A 20,000-nucleotide genomic window follows, 5' to 3' on the forward strand; every position below is an offset into this window, starting at 1 on the left:
GAAGGAAGGAAGGAAGGAAGGAAGGAAGGAAGGGGAAGTGAGGGACTTGTAAAAGTAGCAATCTTAGTAGTAGTCTTAATGGGTCAAATTGACCCGTTGGGTGAAAGGAAGGAAGGAAGGGAGAGGAAAGGAGGAAGGAAAGGGATGCACTTGCAAAAGTAGCAATCTTAGTAGTAATCTTAGTGGGTCAAATTGACCCGTTGGGAGGAAGGTAGGAAGGAAGGAAGTAAAAAAGAAGGAAGAAAGGAAGGGAGGGACTTGGAAAAGTAGCAATCTTAGTAGTAGTCTTAATGGGTCAAATTGACCCGTTGGGTGGAAGGAAGGAAGGAAGGAAGGAAGGAAGGAAGGAAGGAAGGAAGGAAGGAAGGAAGGAAGGAAGGAAGGAAGGAAGGGAGGGACTTGGAAAAGTAGCAATCTTAGTAGTAATCTTAGTGGGTCAAATTGACCCGTTGGGAGGAAGGTTGGAAGGAAGGAAGGAAAGAATGAAGGAAGGAAGTAAAAAAAGAAGGAAGAAAACGGAAGAGAGGGACTTGGAAAAGTAGCAATCTTAGTAGTAGTCTTAATGGGTCAAACTGACCCGTTGGGAGGAAGAAATGAAGGAAGGAAGGAAGGAAGGAAGGAAGGAAGGAAGGAAGGAAGGAAGGAAGGAAGGAAGGAAGGAAGGAAGGAAGGAAGGAAGGGGAAGTGAGGGACTTGTAAAAGTAGCAATCTTAGTAGTAGTCTTAATGGGTCAAATTGACCCGTTGGGTGAAAGGAAGGAAGGAAGGGAGAGGAAAGGAGGAAGGAAAGGGATGCACTTGCAAAAGTAGCAATCTTAGTAGTAATCTTAGTGGGTCAAATTGACCCGTTGGGAGGAAGGTAGGAAGGAAGGAAGTAAAAAAGAAGGAAGAAAGGAAGGGAGGGACTTGGAAAAGTAGCAATCTTAGTAGTAGTCTTAATGGGTCAAATTGACCCGTTGGGTGGAAGGAAGGAAGGAAGGAAGGAAGGAAGGAAGGAAGGAAGGAAGGAAGGAAGGAAGGAAGGAAGGGAGGGACTTGGAAAAGTAGCAATCTTAGTAGTAATCTTAGTGGGTCAAATTGACCCGTTGGGAGGAAGGTAGGAAGGAAGGAAGTAAAAAAGAAGGAAGAAAGAGGAAGGGAGGGACTTGGAAAAGTAGCAATCTTAGTAGTAATCTTAGTGGGTCAAATTGACCCGTTGGGAGGAAGGTTGGAAGGAAGGAAGGAAAGAATGAAGGAAGGAAGTAAAAAAAGAAGGAAGAAAACGGAAGAGAGGGACTTGGAAAAGTAGCAATCTTAGTAGTAGTCTTAATGGGTCAAACTGACCCGTTGGGAGGAAGAAATGAAGGAAGGAAGGAAGGAAGGAAGGAAGGAAGGAAGGAAGGAAGGAAGGAAGGAAGGAAGGAAGGAAGGAAGGAAGGAAGGAAGGGGAAGTGAGGGACTTGTAAAAGTAGCAATCTTAGTAGTAGTCTTAATGGGTCAAATTGACCCGTTGGGTGAAAGGAAGGAAGGAAGGGAGAGGAAAGGAGGAAGGAAAGGGATGCACTTGCAAAAGTAGCAATCTTAGTAGTAATCTTAGTGGGTCAAATTGACCCGTTGGGAGGAAGGTAGGAAGGAAGGAAGTAAAAAAGAAGGAAGAAAGAGGAAGGGAGGGACTTGGAAAAGTAGCAATCTTAGTAGTAGTCTTAATGGGTCAAATTGACCCGTTGGGTGGAAGGAAGGAAGGAAGGAAGTAAGGAAGGAAGGAAGGAAGGAAGGAAGGAAGGAAGGAAGGAAGGAAGGAAGGAAGGGAGGGACTTGGAAAAGTAGCAATCTTAGTAGTAATCTTAGTGGGTCAAATTGACCCGTTGGGAGGAAGGTAGGAAGGAAGGAAGTAAAAAAGAAGGAAGAAAGAGGAAGGGAGGGACTTGGAAAAGTAGCAATCTTAGTAGTAATCTTAGTGGGTCAAATTGACCCGTTGGGAGGAAGGTTGGAAGGAAGGAAGGAAGGAAAGAATGAAGGAAGGAAGTAAAAAAAGAAGGAAGAAAACGGAAGAGAGGGACTTGGAAAAGTAGCAATCTTAGTAGTAGTCTTAATGGGTCAAACTGACCCGTTGGGAGGAAGGAAGGAAGGAAGGAAGGAAGTGAGGGACTTGTAAAAGTAGCAATCTTAGTAGTAGTCTTAATGGGTCAAATTGACCCGTTGGGTGAAAGGAAGGAAGGAAGGGAGAGGAAAGGAGGAAGGAAAGGGATGCACTTGCAAAAGTAGCAATCTTAGTAGTAATCTTAGTGGGTCAAATTGACCCGTTGGGAGGAAGGTAGGAAGGAAGGAAGTAAAAAAGAAGGAAGAAAGAGGAAGGGAGGGACTTGGAAAAGTAGCAATCTTAGTAGTAGTCTTAATGGGTCAAATTGACCCGTTGGGTGGAAGGAAGGAAGGAAGGAAAAGGAGGGACTTGCAAAAGTAGCAATCTTAGTAGTAATCTTCATGGGTCAAATTGACCCGTCGGGAGGAAGGAAGGGAGGGGGGGGGGAAGGAGGAAATAAGGAAGATAAGAAGGAAGAAGGGAAGGAAGTGGGGAGTGTGAGAGAGGAATGGAGGGGAAATTAGCAATCTTAATAGTTATTTTAGTGGGTCAAATTGACCCGTTGGGAGGAAGGAACGAAGGAAGGAAGGGAGGGAGGGAGGAATAAAGGAAGGAAGGACGTAAAGAGGGTGGGAGAGGAAGGTGGGGTTGGAAAAGTAGCAATCTTAATAGTTATTTTAGTGGGTCAAATCGACCCGTAGGGAGGAAGGAATGAAGGAAGGGAGGGAGGAATAGAGGAAGGAAGTAAGTAGGGATTGTGAGAGAGGAATGGAGGGACTTGGAAAAGTAGCAATCTTAATAGTTATTTTAGTGGGTCAAATTGACCCACTGGGAGGAAAGAAGGAAGTAAATGACTTTTTGGTGGTTTTTTTTCTTCTTCTTCTTTTTTGAAAGAACTTCTCCAATGACAAACCTGGGCAGCTGCAGCCATGACACCCACAGCGGGGAGTAGTCATTGTTGGGCAGCGGGCTCTTGGTGGTGCTCTCGGGCGAGGAGGCCAAGCATGGCGGCAGCTCGCCCTCCGGGAGACCCTCGTCGGGCGGTCGCATCTCCAGGACTTTAAGCACCACAGGCGACGAGGTGTTCTTCAGGTTAGCCACGGCCTCGCTGCGCGTCACCCCCGTCAGATCGACGCCGTTCACGTTGAGGAGGATGTCGCCTAGGCGACGGGAAGGGCGAGATCCATGAAGTATTCAACAACCCCCACGAGCGAGCGCCACCTGTGCTTTTTTACAAAAGGGTGCTTCCGAGCCGCCACCCTGAAGGACATGTTGTGTGAGCAATGGAAATATTATGTTAAGTTAAATTATGGGTCAAATTGACCCATTTCATTTCGAAAAGTAATTTTAAGCTTGGCTTAAGCACGTCATTATTTTTCAAATCAATGGTTAGTCGAATGCCAGATGAAAAATTACGATTGGGATTAACTCCATATACAGTAAAGTCTCGTTATATCGATATTCAAGGGAGTCCGAAAAAATATCGATATAACCGGGACTATCGATATATCCGACCCTGTTTGCATGTAATTTTCTCTGTGCGTGCATAGAAATAGTATCGATATAACCGGGACTATCGATATATCCGATATCGATATAACGAGACTTTACTGTATTTGGAAAACTTTTCTATATTTATATACAGTGATACCTTGGTTTACAAACTTAATTGGTTCCCAGACAGAATGTGTGAGGCAAAAACTATGTCTCCCAAAAATAAATTTCCTATAGGAAACCATTAAAATGAGAATAATCCGTTCCCAGGTCCCCATAAAACATAATTTTCTACATTCTAATTTTCTAAGCCTTAAAACTACACAAAACAAAATATGCCTTATTTTATGTATAATAAATGTGCTATGGTATTATAATTAAAGAAATAAAATGTACGATATAATAGTTGTTTTATTTACCTTTGTGATGGTTGTTGATGGCAAAAGGGAAATGCGACCCACTTGTGGAATGGAAAAAATATTGTCAGAGGTCTGGCCAGGGTTTTATTGGCATCAGCCAGATAGATGTTTAGGCTTATTTAGTTGAAAAGTATATTTTATGGAAACCCGGGAACGGATTATTCCCATTTTAATGGTTTCCTATGGGAATTTTTTTTGAGATACACACTTTTTCGCCTTACACACTCTCTGTCTGGGAACCAATTAAGTTCGTAAGTTGAGGTCTCACTGTATCACTGTACATACATATATACAGTAAAGTCTCGTTATATCGATATTCAAGGGAGTCCGAAAAAATATCGATATAACCGGGACTATCGATATATCCGACCCTGTTTGCATGTAATTTTCTCCGTGCGTGCATAGAAATAGTATCGATATAACCGGGACTATCGATATATCCGATATCGATATAACGAGACTTTACTGTATTTGGAAAACTTTCTATATTTATATACAGTGATACCTTGGTTTACAAACTTAATTGGTTCCCAGACAGAATGTGTGAGGCAAAAAGTATGTCTCCCAAAAATAAATTTCCTATAGGAAACCATTAAAATGAGAATAATCCGTTCCCAGGTCCCCATAAAACATAATTTTCTAATTGTCTAAGCCTTAAAACTACACAAAACATACCTTATTTTATGTATAATAAATGTGCTATGGTTTTATAATCAAAGAAATAAAATGTACGATATAATAAAGTCGTTTTATTTACCTTTGTGATAGTTGTTGATGGCAAAAGGGAAATGCGACCCACTTGTGGAATGGAAAAAATATTGTCAGAGGTCTGGCCAGGGTTTTATTGGCATCAGCTAGATTGATGTTTAGGCTTATTTAGTTGAAAAGTATATTTTATGGAAACCCGGGAACGGATTATTCCCATTTTAATGGTTTCCTATGGGAATGTTTTTTTGAGATACACACTTTTCGCCTTACACACTCTGTCTGGGAACAAATTAAGTTCGTAAGTTGAGGTCTCACTGTATCACTGTACATACATATATACAGTAAAGTCGCGTTATGTTGATAGTCAAGGGAGTCCGAAAAAATATCGATATAACCGGGACTATCGATATATCCGATATCGATATAACGAGACTTTACTGTATGTATGTATATAAAACAAAAGGAGGGTGTAAGAGCAACAATGGTGTGCAACATAGCAATGTGACCTTTTCAGCCTTCAGAAGGCCATAAAGAGAGATTCATATATGGTAGGTGGGGGGGGGGGTCAATGGAATGCCTAATATGCATTAAGGACAACCGAGTCAGCAAAATCTCCCTCACGAATATTACCGTGACATAAAAATAATCCTGCAGACCAGTTCCTTCCTTCCCGGTGCGACGCCCAGGCTAATATTTCTCTGGGACAATTTGCAAAGCGCTGAACCTCCGCCATCGCGCGATTAACTTTGCGAATTAAACGCGTGTCCGTCAATCAGCAGACGGCGCAAATTCATCAAGAGCGTTTGGTGGTTACCTTTGCGTATGGAACCCTCCTGGCCTACAACTCCGTCAGGGTCCACGTTAGTGACATAGATGGGGAGGTCCCAACCACGGCTGGACATGCCGCCGGCGACGGCCATGCCTAGCGAGTCGTACGGTTCTTTGGTCAGTGCAACCGTTTTCTCGTAGCAGGCGGGCTTCTGGCACGAATCCTACGAGATAAACGAATAATTAATTTCCAAGCCACACAAATGTCGTGTTTTGTAGGTCTGTGTGTGTGTGTGTGAGCTGACCAGTAGTGTTTGTTCAATGTCCACCGGGGAATATGGCGGAGGGCCGTCCATGGCCCATGGCGCTTCTTGGAGGATGTCGGGCGCAGGCAAGCAGATTTGACGGGATACGATGAAGTGGACGCCTTCCTCGCTCGCCTGGTAAAATAACAGGATTTGTTAAATACGGTAAATTTGGTTAGGTTGAACAATTCATCCACGCTACTTTCCCGTTAGCTTGTCTATGATTTTGTGTTAAATGTTACCATTTAAGCTAGCAGATGTTTTGGTTGAACGTTTTGGTGTTTAAATATAAATTTCATTAGCAAGTTATCTCGATGGATATTTAGCTATATATATAGCTAGTTAGATAGATAGTTATTTAGCTAGATAGATCCGCTATTTAGCTAGATAGATAGCTATTTAGCTAGATAGATAGCTATTTAGCTAGATTGATATTCACCTAGATAGATCTCTATTTAGCTAGATAGATATTTAGCTAGACAGATCACTATTTAGCTAGCTATATAGCTATTTAGCTAGATAGATAGCTATTTAGCTAGATATATAACTATTTAGCAAGATAGATAGCTATTTAGATAGATAGCTATTTAACTAGACATATAGCTATTTATCTAGATATATAGCTACTTATCTAGATATATAGCTATTTAGCTAGATAGAGAGCTATTTAGCTAGGTAGCTATTTAGCTAGATAGATAGCTATTTAGCTGAATAGATATCTATTCAGCTAGATAGATAGCTATTCAGCTAGATAGATTGCTATTTAACTAGATAGATATTCAGCTAGATAGCTAGCTATTTAGCTAGATATATAGCTATTTATCTAGATTGATGGATATTTAGCTAGATAGATGGCTATTTAGCTAGATAGATAGCTATTTAGCTTGATAGATAGCTATTTGGCTAGATAGCTATTTAGCTAGATAGATAGATAGCTATTTAGCTAGATAGATATCTATTTAGCTAGATAGAGAGCAATTTAGCTAGATATATATATCCATTTAGCTAGATAGATAGCTATTTAACCAACTGTGAGCCAGAAAGAGCTTGAAATAGCATGCCCTTTAGCTAGCTAGCTACCATTAGCTAACTGGAAAAAATATATATTATGGACGATAAATAGCGTCAAAAAGTTACATACATAGTAACTAGCAAAAGTTACTTAGCGGTAGGTTTCATCTCATTGATTCCTTTTGTCACCTAATTAACATTAGCTTTGCATAGCCACATAGATGCTACTAAAACACCAGAAAATAGCTTGTGGATTTTGTTTTTGAATGGTCATTGTTTTCAAATAATACCATAAAATGATCCATAACAACTTCTAAAAGGCTATGATGACAAACTCCATGACTTTCGTCCTCCATTTTCTTTTTCTGAGCCTAAAATAGCTTGCGGCAAATATAATTGAGTCTCATTTCTTATTAAAGTCACTCTCCAAAGGAGCAGAAGCGAGCGTGAAAGTATTCTGGCATCTCTTTGATAGGCTTGGATTATAGTAGGAGGTAGTTTAAAAAAAAATAACTTTACTCCTCACTTGCATTTCCCATCCGGCGACCACTCATTCCCATGCATTTATTCGTACTTTTTCCCTGACGACTAACAAACTGTTTCTGTCACCTCACCTCCTCTGAGAGTCGCTCCGGTGTTTGCTTCACAGAGCTCAACTCCTTAATAAACCAGTCGTGGACCCATTACTGCCTTAATTGGTCTAATTTAATTTCAAAATGGCTGGCTGTTAATCTCTGTCGGGGGGGGATAGGGAGAGCCAGTCAGTCAGAACTTGAGGGCCGCAGACCCCTGAACGATTTCACCGTAATTAAAACGGCATTAGCGAAACAAACGCACCAACCGATGACCTGCTGTGGTTTTGTCAGGGAATCGTCGCAATCAAATGTCAACAGCAAAGTAATTACCGCAAATCACTACAATTGCCTTTGGAAAATCGTAGGAACACTCAGGTTGTTCTTCCAATAGTGCGTGTCGATTCCCGGAGAAACAAATAAACACCCTGATTTTTTTCTGTGAAGAAAATAATAATAAATAATGTGAATTAAATGTCAGAGATGCCATTTTTCGCACACGGACATTAATACTTGATTGGAATTGTGTTGCTAGCCAAAACAGCAGCACCTACAGAATCAGAAAGCCTTTAATAGTCCCATAATGGGGACATTTGCAAGAGTAAAAAAGTTTGAAAAACAGTTTGAAAATACACCATTCATTGGGTGTGCACCTTGTACTCCGGTGCGCCTTATATCTGAAAAATGTTTGAAAATATACCATTCATTGGGGGTGCGCCTTATACTCCGGTGCGCCTTATATATGGAAAAAGTTTGAAAATATACCATTCATTGGGGGTGCGCCTTATATATGGAAAACGTTTGAAAATATACCATTCATTGGGGGTGCGCCTTATACTCCGGTGCGCCTTATATATGGAAAAAGTTTGAAAATATACCATTCATTGGGGGTGCGCCTTATACTCCGGTGCGCCTTATATATGGAAAACGTTTGAAAATATACCATTCATTGGGGGTGCGCCTTATACTCCGGTGCGCCTTATATATGGAAAAAGTTTGAAAATATACAATTCATTGGGGGTGTGCCTTATATATGGAAAGTTTGAAAATATACCATTCATTGTGGGTGCGCCTTATACTCCGGTGCACCTTATATATGGAAAACGTTTGAAAATATACCATTCATTGGGGGTGTGCCTTATATATGGAAAGTTTGAAAATATACCATTCATTGGGGGTGTGCCTTATATATGGAAAAAGTGAGAAAATATACCATTCATTGGAGGTGTGCCTTATATATGGAAAAAGTGAGAAAATATACCATTCATTGGGGGTGCGCCTTATACTCCGGTGCGCCTTATATATGGAAAAAGTTTGAAAATATACAATTCACTTGGGGTGTGCCTTATATATGGAAAAAGTTTGAAAATATACCATTCATTGGAGGTGTGCCTTATATATGGAAAAAGTGAGAAAATATACCATTCATTGGGGGTGCGCCTTATACTCCGGTGCGCCTTATATATGGAAAAAGTTTGAAAATATACAATTCATTTGGGGTGTGCCTTATATATGGAAAAAGTTTGAAAATATACCATTCATTGGAGGTGTGCCTTATATATGGAAAACGTTTGAAAATATACCATTCATTGGGGGTGCGCCTTATACTCCGGTGCACCTTATATATGGAAAACGTTTGAAAATATACAATTCATTGGCGGTGTGCCTTATATATGGAAAAAGTTTGAAAATATACAATTCATTGGGGGTGTGCCTTATATATGGAAAGTTTGAAAATATACCATTCATTGGGGGTGCGCCTTATATATGGAAAACGTTTGAAAATATACAATTCATTGGCGGTGTGCCTTATATATGGAAAAAGTTTGAAAATATACAATTCATTGGGGGTGCGCCTTATACTCCGGTGCGCCTTATATATGGAAAACGTTTGAAAATATACAATTCATTGGGGGTGTGCCTTATACTCCGGTGCGCCTTATATATGGAAAACGTTTGAAAATATACAATTCATTGGGGGTGTGCCTTATACTCCGGTGCGCCTTATATATGGAAAAAGTTTGAAAATATACAATTCATTGGGGGTGTGCCTTATATATGGAAAGTTTGAAAATATACCATTCATTGTGGGTGCGCCTTATACTCCGGTGCACCTTATATATGGAAAACGTTTGAAAATATACCATTCATTGGGGGTGTGCCTTATATATGGAAAGTTTGAAAATATACCATTCATTGGGGGTGTGCCTTATATATGGAAAAAGTGAGAAAATATACCATTCATTGGAGGTGTGCCTTATATATGGAAAAAGTGAGAAAATATACCATTCATTGGGGGTGCGCCTTATACTCCGGTGCGCCTTATATATGGAAAAAGTTTGAAAATATACAATTCACTTGGGGTGTGCCTTATATATGGAAAAAGTTTGAAAATATACCATTCATTGGAGGTGTGCCTTATATATGGAAAAAGTGAGAAAATATACCATTCATTGGGGGTGCGCCTTATACTCCGGTGCGCCTTATATATGGAAAAAGTTTGAAAATATACAATTCATTTGGGGTGTGCCTTATATATGGAAAAAGTTTGAAAATATACCATTCATTGGAGGTGTGCCTTATATATGGAAAACGTTTGAAAATATACCATTCATTGGGGGTGCGCCTTATACTCCGGTGCACCTTATATATGGAAAACGTTTGAAAATATACAATTCATTGGCGGTGTGCCTTATATATGGAAAAAGTTTGAAAATATACAATTCATTGGGGGTGTGCCTTATATATGGAAAGTTTGAAAATATACCATTCATTGGGGGTGCGCCTTATATATGGAAAACGTTTGAAAATATACAATTCATTGGCGGTGTGCCTTATATATGGAAAAAGTTTGAAAATATACAATTCATTGGGGGTGCGCCTTATACTCCGGTGCGCCTTATATATGGAAAACGTTTGAAAATATACAATTCATTGGGGGTGTGCCTTATACTCCGGTGCGCCTTATATATGGAAAACGTTTGAAAATATACAATTCATTGGGGGTGTGCCTTATACTCCGGTGCGCCTTATATATGGAAAAAGTTTGAAAATATACAATTCATTGGGGGTGTGCCTTATATATGGAAAGTTTGAAAATATACCATTCATTGTGGGTGCGCCTTATACTCCGGTGCACCTTATATATGGAAAACGTTTGAAAATATACCATTCATTGGGGGTGTGCCTTATATATGGAAAGTTTGAAAATATACCATTCATTGGGGGTGTGCCTTATATATGGAAAAAGTGAGAAAATATACCATTCATTGGAGGTGTGCCTTATATATGGAAAAAGTGAGAAAATATACCATTCATTGGGGGTGCGCCTTATACTCCGGTGCGCCTTATATATGGAAAAAGTTTGAAAATATACAATTCACTTGGGGTGTGCCTTATATATGGAAAAAGTTTGAAAATATACCATTCATTGGAGGTGTGCCTTATATATGGAAAAAGTGAGAAAATATACCATTCATTGGGGGTGCGCCTTATACTCCGGTGCACCTTATATATGGAAAACGTTTGAAAATATACCATTCATTGGGGGTGTGCCTTATATATGGAAAGTTTGAAAATATACCATTCATTGGGGGTGTGCCTTATATATGGAAAAAGTGAGAAAATATACCATTCATTGGAGGTGTGCCTTATATATGGAAAAAGTGAGAAAATATACCATTCATTGGGGGTGCGCCTTATACTCCGGTGCGCCTTATATATGGAAAAAGTTTGAAAATATACAATTCACTTGGGGTGTGCCTTATATATGGAAAAAGTTTGAAAATATACCATTCATTGGAGGTGTGCCTTATATATGGAAAAAGTGAGAAAATATACCATTCATTGGGGGTGCGCCTTATACTCCGGTGCGCCTTATATATGGAAAAAGTTTGAAAATATACAATTCATTTGGGGTGTGCCTTATATATGGAAAAAGTTTGAAAATATACCATTCATTGGAGGTGTGCCTTATATATGGAAAACGTTTGAAAATATACCATTCATTGGGGGTGCGCCTTATACTCCGGTGCACCTTATATATGGAAAACGTTTGAAAATATACAATTCATTGGCGGTGTGCCTTATATATGGAAAAAGTTTGAAAATATACAATTCATTGGGGGTGTGCCTTATATATGGAAAGTTTGAAAATATACCATTCATTGGGGGTGCGCCTTATATATGGAAAACGTTTGAAAATATACAATTCATTGGCGGTGTGCCTTATATATGGAAAAAGTTTGAAAATATACAATTCATTGGGGGTGCGCCTTATACTCCGGTGCGCCTTATATATGGAAAACGTTTGAAAATATACAATTCATTGGGGGTGTGCCTTATACTCCGGTGCGCCTTATATATGGAAAACGTTTGAAAATATACAATTCATTGGGGGTGTGCCTTATACTCCGGTGCGCCTTATATATGGAAAAAGTTTGAAAATATACAATTCATTGGGGGTGCGCCTTATACTCCGGTGCGCCTTATATATGGAAAAAGTTTGAAAATATACAATTCATTGGGGGTGTGCCTTATATATGGAAAGTTTGAAAATATACCATTCATTGGGGGTGTGCCTTATATATGGAAAAAGTTTGAAAATATACCATTCATTGGGGGTGCGCCTTATACTCCGGTGCACCTTATATATGGAAAACGTTTGAAAATATACCATTCATTGGGGGTGCGCCTTATACTCCGGTGCGCCTTATATATGGAAAACATTTGAAAATATACCATTCATTGGGGGTGCGCCTTATACTCCGGTGCGCCTTATATATGGAAAAAGTTTGAAAATATACCATTCATTGGGGGTGTGCCTCATACTCCGGTGTGCCTTATATATAGAAAAAATTGAAAATACACCATTCATTGCGGGTGCGCCTTATACACCAGAAAAAAACCTGTATTTTGACTGCACATCACCAACCTGTATGAGCAGAGCGGCATGTTCCGGGGCTCCGTATCGCAGATCGTGTCCGTTGATAGCTAGCACGCGGTCTCCGACCCACAGCTGTCCGTCGCGAGCCGCCAGGCCCCCGTCCAGCAGGTCAAAGATGTACAGACCGGGTTCCTCGGGCCGACGCACCAGCTTGATGCCCAGCTGCTCGTCCGGTGCGCTTTTGCTAAGCACCACGTGGACGCTGTCGTCCCGGAAGGGGATGTGAGGGGGCAGGCCGTGCGACGGATGGCCCCCGCCGCCGCCGCTCACGTGCGGGTGATGGTAGCGGTGGCGTTGCTCTCGGAGGATGGTGAGACGCAGGAGCTGGCACGGCTGCTTTAGGGTGGCTACCGCGTAGCAGTGCGATACGTTGCTGATGTCGATGCCGTTCACCTAGGGGGTGGGACGGAGGGGGGGGGGGGAGAAAAAATGGATTAAATAAAATTAAAAAATACATACAGTGATACATTGGCTTACGAACTTAATTGGTTCCCAGAAAGAGTGTGTAAGGCGAAAAGTGTGTATCCCAAAAAATAATTTCCCATAGGAAACCATTAAAATGAGAATAATCCGTTCCCAGGGCCCCATAAACATAATTTTCTACTTTCTAAGCCTTAAAACTACACAAAATATACCTTATTTTATGTCTAATAAATGTGCTACGGTATTATAATTAAAGAAATAAACTGTACTGTATAATAAAGTTATTTTATTTACCTTTGTGATGGTCGTTGATGGCTTGATAGAATGGAGTGGCCGGTTTCCTCAGCATTAAACACTTGATGAGGAACGTAACCTTCTTCTTTCACCATCTTGAGGAATGATCCCTTGTAGACGCTTACTCTGTGATGATTTTATCAAGTTCCTCATCAATTGTGTCCTATTTAGCTGGGTTGATAGCTTTTTGCGGGTTGTTTGTGGAGCCTGATTGATGGAATATTTTAACCTTGCAGGCTACAATCTGCCGTTGAACTATCAAAGTTGAAACTCTCTCACTGTCGTCTGCCTGTCACTTTAATGTTTAAACCACCTCCCCTCACTGCTACGTTCTTGACCAATCACGTGGCTTTAACCGAAGACTGGGGGCGGTGACTAGAGTACAAAAACAGTCGGCTGCCATTTTGTTGTTAGAACGGGCTCGTTCGCAAACGACACATCACTCATTGAGGCAGCTCTGTGTGTATCCCGAAAAAAAGATTGTATGCCAAGGTAAAATTTTCATAAATTTCGTAAACCGAAAAGTTCGGAAGCCAAGGAGTTCGTAAACCGAGGTAGCACTATCATTTGATTTTTAATCATCATGAGTTTTATTTTCAATTCTTCAATATTCAATATGGCAAACTGGTGATACCTTAAGGATCATATCCCCGGGTAGCAGGCGTCCATCTCGGGCGATGACCCCCTCCCTGTAGATATCCTGGATGAGGATCCGCACCAGCGGTGTCTCGTTACCGCCGACGATGCTAATGGCGAGCGGTTCCGACGGTTCCGCCCTGGTGATTTTAATACTGGTCACTTCCCCGTCGGGGATCAAGTGGTGGAGCTGTGGCAGAGCCAACACTGACGGATGAAGAGAAGAAGAAGAAGAAAAGTTTGAGTCCAGCTGTAGAGTGCGATTAAAAAAATACAGTGAGACCTCAACTTACAAACACCTCAACTTACAAACTTTTTGTCTAACAAACGTCAAATTTCTGAAAATTAAACCTTATAATAAGCACTATTTTCATAATACACACCCACCACGGCTGGCGGAGTGATCTTCGGCGGAAGCACACGACCAAACAGCACCAGAGGTTAAGTTACCAACAGTCCTTATGGAAGGTGACTCTCCTTCCATAAGCCATCAACAACCATCAAAAAGGTAAATAAAAATTTATTTGACAGCACAGTTTATTTCTTTAATTAGTCGTCATGTAATGCGCCTCTCTTTCCAAACAGCAATTCCCTTTGACCTTCGACCTCCAATGCCATTCCATCAAGCCATAAATGACCATCACAAATGTAAATAAAGTGACTTTATGATACAATGCAGTGTATTTCTTTCATTACAATACAATAGCACATTTATTATACATAGAATAAGGTATATTGTGTGTAGTTTTAAGGCTTATTTAGTTGAAAAGTATATTTTATGGAAACCCAGGAACGGATTATTCCCATTCTAATGGTTTCCTATGGGAAATTTTTTTTTGAGATACACACTTTTCGCCTTACACACTCTGTCTGGGAACCAATTAAGTTCGTAAGTTGAGGTCTCACTGTAACATGTTTTGAAAGCCAAGTTAAATAGGACAGGAAGTAACGAGAAATTTGGGAAGATGGCGGCGCAGCTGCCTGGACTCCCTCAGGTTTCTCAAACGCGCCGATGTGAGCCAAGAAAAAGCAAAAACAAAAATGCTTGGCCGATTGTCCCTCGCTTGATGTTTGTGCAATTAGTCACATCCATCTGTACGCAATAATGTGCATGGGAAAAAAAAGCTGCGCTACAAATCTCCACTGCTGTTGCACGCAAAGAATCGTCTTTCGTTTCGCAATGCGTGCTATCATTTGGAGATACGTCACGTTTTGATTTATGCGCAAAACGAACGCTTTTTTTGTGAAAAACAAGAAAACAATATTCGTGAAGACGCCCCGGGAAAAAAATGTATTATAGATAGATCTTGCCATCTCGCGATGTATTTCGGTGTCTAGCTTGCGATCTAGCTACCTAGCTATTGAGCTAGCTATTTAGATAGCTTTTTAGCGAGATGGCAATTTAGCAAGCTATCTGGATAGCTATTTAATTAAATACATAGCTATTTAGCTAGACAGATAGATAGCTATTTAGCTAGCTAGATAGCTCCCTAAATAGCAAGATTGCTAAATAGCTAGCTAGCTAGCAAGCTAGATAGCAAAATAGCTAGAATATGTCTATCTAGCCGTCTAAATAGGTATCTGTCGAGTTAAATAGCTATCTATCTAGCTAAATAGCTATCCAGATAGCTTGTTAAATAGTGATCTAGCTAGCTAGCTAAATAGCTTGCTAGATATTAAGCTAGATAGTGAAATAGGTATCTAGATAGATAGCTAGATAGATAGCTAGATAGTTAGCTAGCTAAGTAGCTAGCTAATAGAAAGCTAGACAGTGAAATAGATAGCAAGATAGATAGATAATAATAACACATAAGATAATAATAATAATATAATAATAATAATAATAATAATAATAATAATAATAATAATAATAATAATAATACATTTCAGTGCCTTTCAAAACTCAAGGTCACTTTAGAGTCACAGGATCAGTTTTTCTGTGAGTAAGCAGCGGCAGCCACATGCGCCAGCCTTCACTCAACCCCGAATAACTCCGATAGAAAGTTAGCTAGTTAGCTAATAGATAACTAATCGATAGCTAGCTAGCTAGTTAGATAGCTAATATATAGCAAATAGATAGCTAGCTAGGTAGCCAGCGATATCGCTAGCTAGGTAGCCAGCGATATAGCTAGCTAGGTAGCCAGCCAGATAGCTAGCTAGGTTTTTGTCACTTTGTGCTGTTGTGCATCATGTGGAACGGATACGGATCTTCATGGAAAGATAAAAATAGCAAGCTAGTTAGCGAATTAGCTAGTTAGCTAAATTGCTAGCTAATAGCAAGTTAGACCGCGAAATATATAGATAGCTTCTAACACCCAAATGAGTATCACTTCCTCACCCCGTTACTATCGAAATGGTTGTATACGTTACGTATACGTTCTATCGAAATGGTTGAACGAAGGAAGCGTCTTCGGCCGTGACGTACGCTACATCTTGTCCGAAAGAGCCTCGGGCGAGCACTTTCCACCACGTTTTGATTCGCCTCCCGCGACGCAACTCTTATGCAACGCGCAGCTGAATTATTAAAAAGGAACATCTGCTTGGACTCGGAGACGTGTCACCGTCCTTGTTTCAGATGGGGGGGGTTTGGGACGTCACAAATACACATGCACACAATCTTTGGGGGAATCGTAAAGTGCAGTTTCAAGCTCTCAGCTCTTTTTTTGGGCCAACATCGCTTGCTATTCTATTTTTATATTTTTGGTATCCTAATGTAAAAATGATGGAACTTCCCAATGGTGAGGACTGTGTTGGATTCTGGGTTGTCTTATTTCAACTCCTTACATACGTTAATATTCATTTATTTATTTTGATGACGGCTTCTTTGAACCAAAATGACGGACTTCGTGTATGTTTCTGGACAAAGGATCTTTTTTTTTGTGGGTCTACTCAAATTTTACACTTGGACGTCTCACATTTCATTCATTCATTCATTCGACCGTGTCGTCCCTTATCCATTACTGAAAAGGACGCTTTGATCATCTCTTTCATCTAGAACTGCTTCATGTCACAAAGAGGGTACAGAAAGTGCAGAAGAATGAATGACTCTCTGTGTCTTTGTGTTGTCATATTATTTGTTATTTTTACTTTATGTTACTTCCGGGTTGAGTGAACACTGGCGCGTGTGGCTGCCGCTGCTCACCCGCAGAAAAAAATATCCTGTGACTGTAAAGTGTCCTTGAGAGTTTTGAAAGTGCTTATAAATGAAATGTATAATAATAATAATAATAATAATAATAATAATAATAATAATAATAATAATAATAACAATAATAATAATAATAATGTTAATAATGATAATGATAATATTAATAATAATAATTATTATTATTGTTATTATTATTATTATTAGTAGTAGTAGTAGTAGTAGTATTGACATACATGTGTATTAATTAATTTATTTACTTAGGTATTTATTTATTCATTATATTAATGTACTTTAATGTATTTATTCATCTATTTTATTTATTTATTTACCTATTGATGTACTTATTTATTTGTTCGTCTATTTATTAATTTTAATTTGTTGTAATTTATTGTAATTTATTTTAATTTGTTTTAGTTTATTTTAATTTCTTTACTTTTATTTATTTATGTATGTATTTATTTATTTATTTAGAGGCTTGTTTAGCGGACCTTAAAACAAGAGTAACCACTCAAGGAGTAAACAAACTCAATCGAGTTTTGCAGAGGAAAAACAAGACATGACTGCGAGCGTGGTTATATTGTCTGTCGACATGTGTTGCTCCACTCTTTTTGTTTTGTTCAAATATTCGGCGCTCACATTCCTGGCGAGTATTGATGCAAGATATACATGTATCGTACAGGAAAAGTACAAATAAATCTTGAAAATGACAGTCTCAGCCTGTAAGTGGCCATACATCATCGGAAATAGCATTTCATTCAATTATCTATTTTTGATGTAAAAAAGATTCCCGAAACGTACTCCGTACTCCATGTTGAACCGTACCTCCTTGTGGCACACTAGAATTCCTGGCGTTGTCCCGTTCCTCTGAGGTTTCATGATTGACAGCGGTGCCACTCTTAGTCCTCCGCAGGACGCTGAATGCCCGGTTGAGTCTCCGGAAAGAACGGCTCCGCACTGGGAAAGGCAGTTGAGTGAGGATGAGTTGGTGACTTTATAAACACGAAGAGTCAACATGTCTGGACTTGTCTGAGAAGGAGCTTGGGGAGGTTTGCACCTGATTGGTTCAACCTTTGGTAACCATTTATCAACAAATGATTACTTCCAAAAAGAACGGATAACTCGTTTCTTCCCTTTGAAATGAATTTATGAAAATGTTACCTTGGCATACAAACTATTTTTCAGGATACACACGGAGCTGCCACAATGAGTAATGTGTCGTTCGCGAATGAGCCCGTTCTCCTAACAAAAAAATGGCAGCCGACTCATTTTTGTCCTCTATTCCCCGCCCCCAGTCTTCGGTTAAAGCCACGTGATTGGTCAAGAACGCAGCAGTGAGGGTAGGTGGTTTAAACATTAAAGGGACAGGCAGACGACGTTGAGAGAGTTTCAACTTTGATAGTTCAACGGCAGATTGTAGACTGCAAGGTTAAAATATCCCATCAATCAGGCTCCACAAACAACCCGCACAAGCCATCTCTACACTTGATGCAAAAAGCTATCAACCCAGCTAAACAGAACACAATTGATGAGGAACTAGGTAAAATTATCGCACAGAAAACACTTACAAGGGATCATTCCTCAAGATGGTGAAAGAAGAAGGCTATGTTCCTCATCAAGTGTTAATGCTGATGAAACCGTCCACTCCATTTCATCAAGCCATCAACGACCATCACAAAGGTAAATAAAACGACTTTATTATATAGTACAGTTTATTTCTTTAATTCTAATACCATAGCACATTTATTATACATAAAATAAGGTATATTTTGTGTAGAGGCTTAGAAAATTATGATTTATGGGGACCTGGGAACGGATTATTCTCATTTTAATGGTTTCACATGGGAAATTAATTTTTGGGATACACATTTTTCACCTTACACAGTCTGTCTGGGAACCAATTAAATTCGTAAGCCAAGGTATCACTGTATCTGGTACAGCCAAGTTGGAATTTATATTCGCATGCATTTTGGTGTTTGTGCAAAATTGAGGCGAATCTTTTTTGAGAAATATGACTTTTAATCGAATATTTTCAATTCCTGAATAAATTCATGAATGGCAGTGAACGAGTTAAAAAAAAGACTGAAAATAGCATAGCCGTGGCCCCACCGTGGCCTCGACACTACCGTCATCGTTTCCCCTCGCCGCCCTCTACGGATCCGAGACGGCGATGGCTCCTGACAGCCACATTATTCTTTAAAAGCTGCGGTCGCTTCCGGCCGTGACAGCTCGCTCAGCGTTGGTGACGCGGGCCTCGACGGCCCGCCGTGGAAAGTGCTTCACGACGTCATTTGGGGTCCCCGATGACTTGAATGCTCATGTGATGGGCGGGGAATTTTAGGAACGTCACTTTTGACGTATGCTAGCAGTGGCTATATTTAAATGTCATCTCGATTTTTTTTTTCAATCATTCATTCATTCATTCATTCATTCATTCATTGACTCACTCAGTCACTCACTCATTCATTGACTCACTCACTCACTCACTCATTTATTTATTTATTTAAACTCATTCACTGCCAGACAATGTGCAAAAATGCGTCCACTCCAGTGCCAGGGTTGTTGTCATTTTCACTCAAATTGCAGCATCCACAGAATATAGAATTTTTAGGACTACAGAAACATTCAATGCAGCATAAGAAACCCTAGAAGATCTTCTTTTATCAACAAAAAAAAAGAGTTAATTCCTAAATTGTATGCGTCTGGAGTTATCTGAGCCTGAAATGGGGGTAGCTGTACAAAATACAATCTAATACACACATTGATTTATATAGCGCTTTAACAACAGCTGTAACAAAGCGCTAACATGGACAAAAGGCAAATGCTGCCTCCTCGTGGACGGGAAAAAAAACATAGCCAGAGGTCTGTCCAGCGCTTTATCGGCAACCCCGCAAGAAAAACCCAAAACACAATCGGGAATAGCGTTTCACGTCACGCTTTTCAATTCCCGAAAAAAAATCAGGAATGGCAGCGAATGGGTTAAATTAGGCGAGAAAAGCAAAATAGGACACAGGAAGCCTCTTTTACCCCACTGCCCATGAACGACCCACCAAATTTCATGCCGCTAAGTGAGACAACCATTTGTATTTATTTTTACCAATATGATAATACATGTAATAATAATAATAATAATAATAATAATAATAATAATAATAATAATAATAATAATAATAATAATACATTTCTAAGTGCCTTTCCAAAACTCTCAAGTACACTTTACAG

The 20,000-nt window shown here is 39.8% G+C and overlaps 1 protein-coding gene across 4 annotated transcripts in view; it reads right to left on the bottom strand.

Moving 5' to 3' along the window:
• lnx1 (ligand of numb-protein X 1) overlaps window positions 1–20,000 on the bottom strand; it is a 52,966-nt gene that overhangs the window by 2,380 nt on the left and 30,586 nt on the right. For all 4 annotated transcript variants that reach the window (XM_089001157.1, XM_089001159.1, XM_089001160.1 and 1 more), the window contains 6 exons: window positions 17,604–17,735; window positions 13,632–13,840; window positions 12,269–12,673; window positions 5,753–5,887; window positions 5,494–5,671; window positions 2,972–3,218 (listed from right to left, as the gene is read on the bottom strand). In XM_089001157.1, coding sequence (XP_088857283.1) covers window positions 2,972–3,218; window positions 5,494–5,671; window positions 5,753–5,887; window positions 12,269–12,673; window positions 13,632–13,840; window positions 17,604–17,735 — 1,306 coding nt within the window. The remainder of the gene's footprint in view (window positions 1–2,971; window positions 3,219–5,493; window positions 5,672–5,752; window positions 5,888–12,268; window positions 12,674–13,631; window positions 13,841–17,603; window positions 17,736–20,000) is intronic.

This window comes from Hippocampus bargibanti, linkage group LG07 (genome assembly GCF_051943395.1).
Source record: "Hippocampus bargibanti isolate YZ-2025 linkage group LG07, ASM5194339v1, whole genome shotgun sequence".
In the NCBI taxonomy this organism is placed as follows: Eukaryota; Metazoa; Chordata; class Actinopteri; order Syngnathiformes; family Syngnathidae; genus Hippocampus; species Hippocampus bargibanti.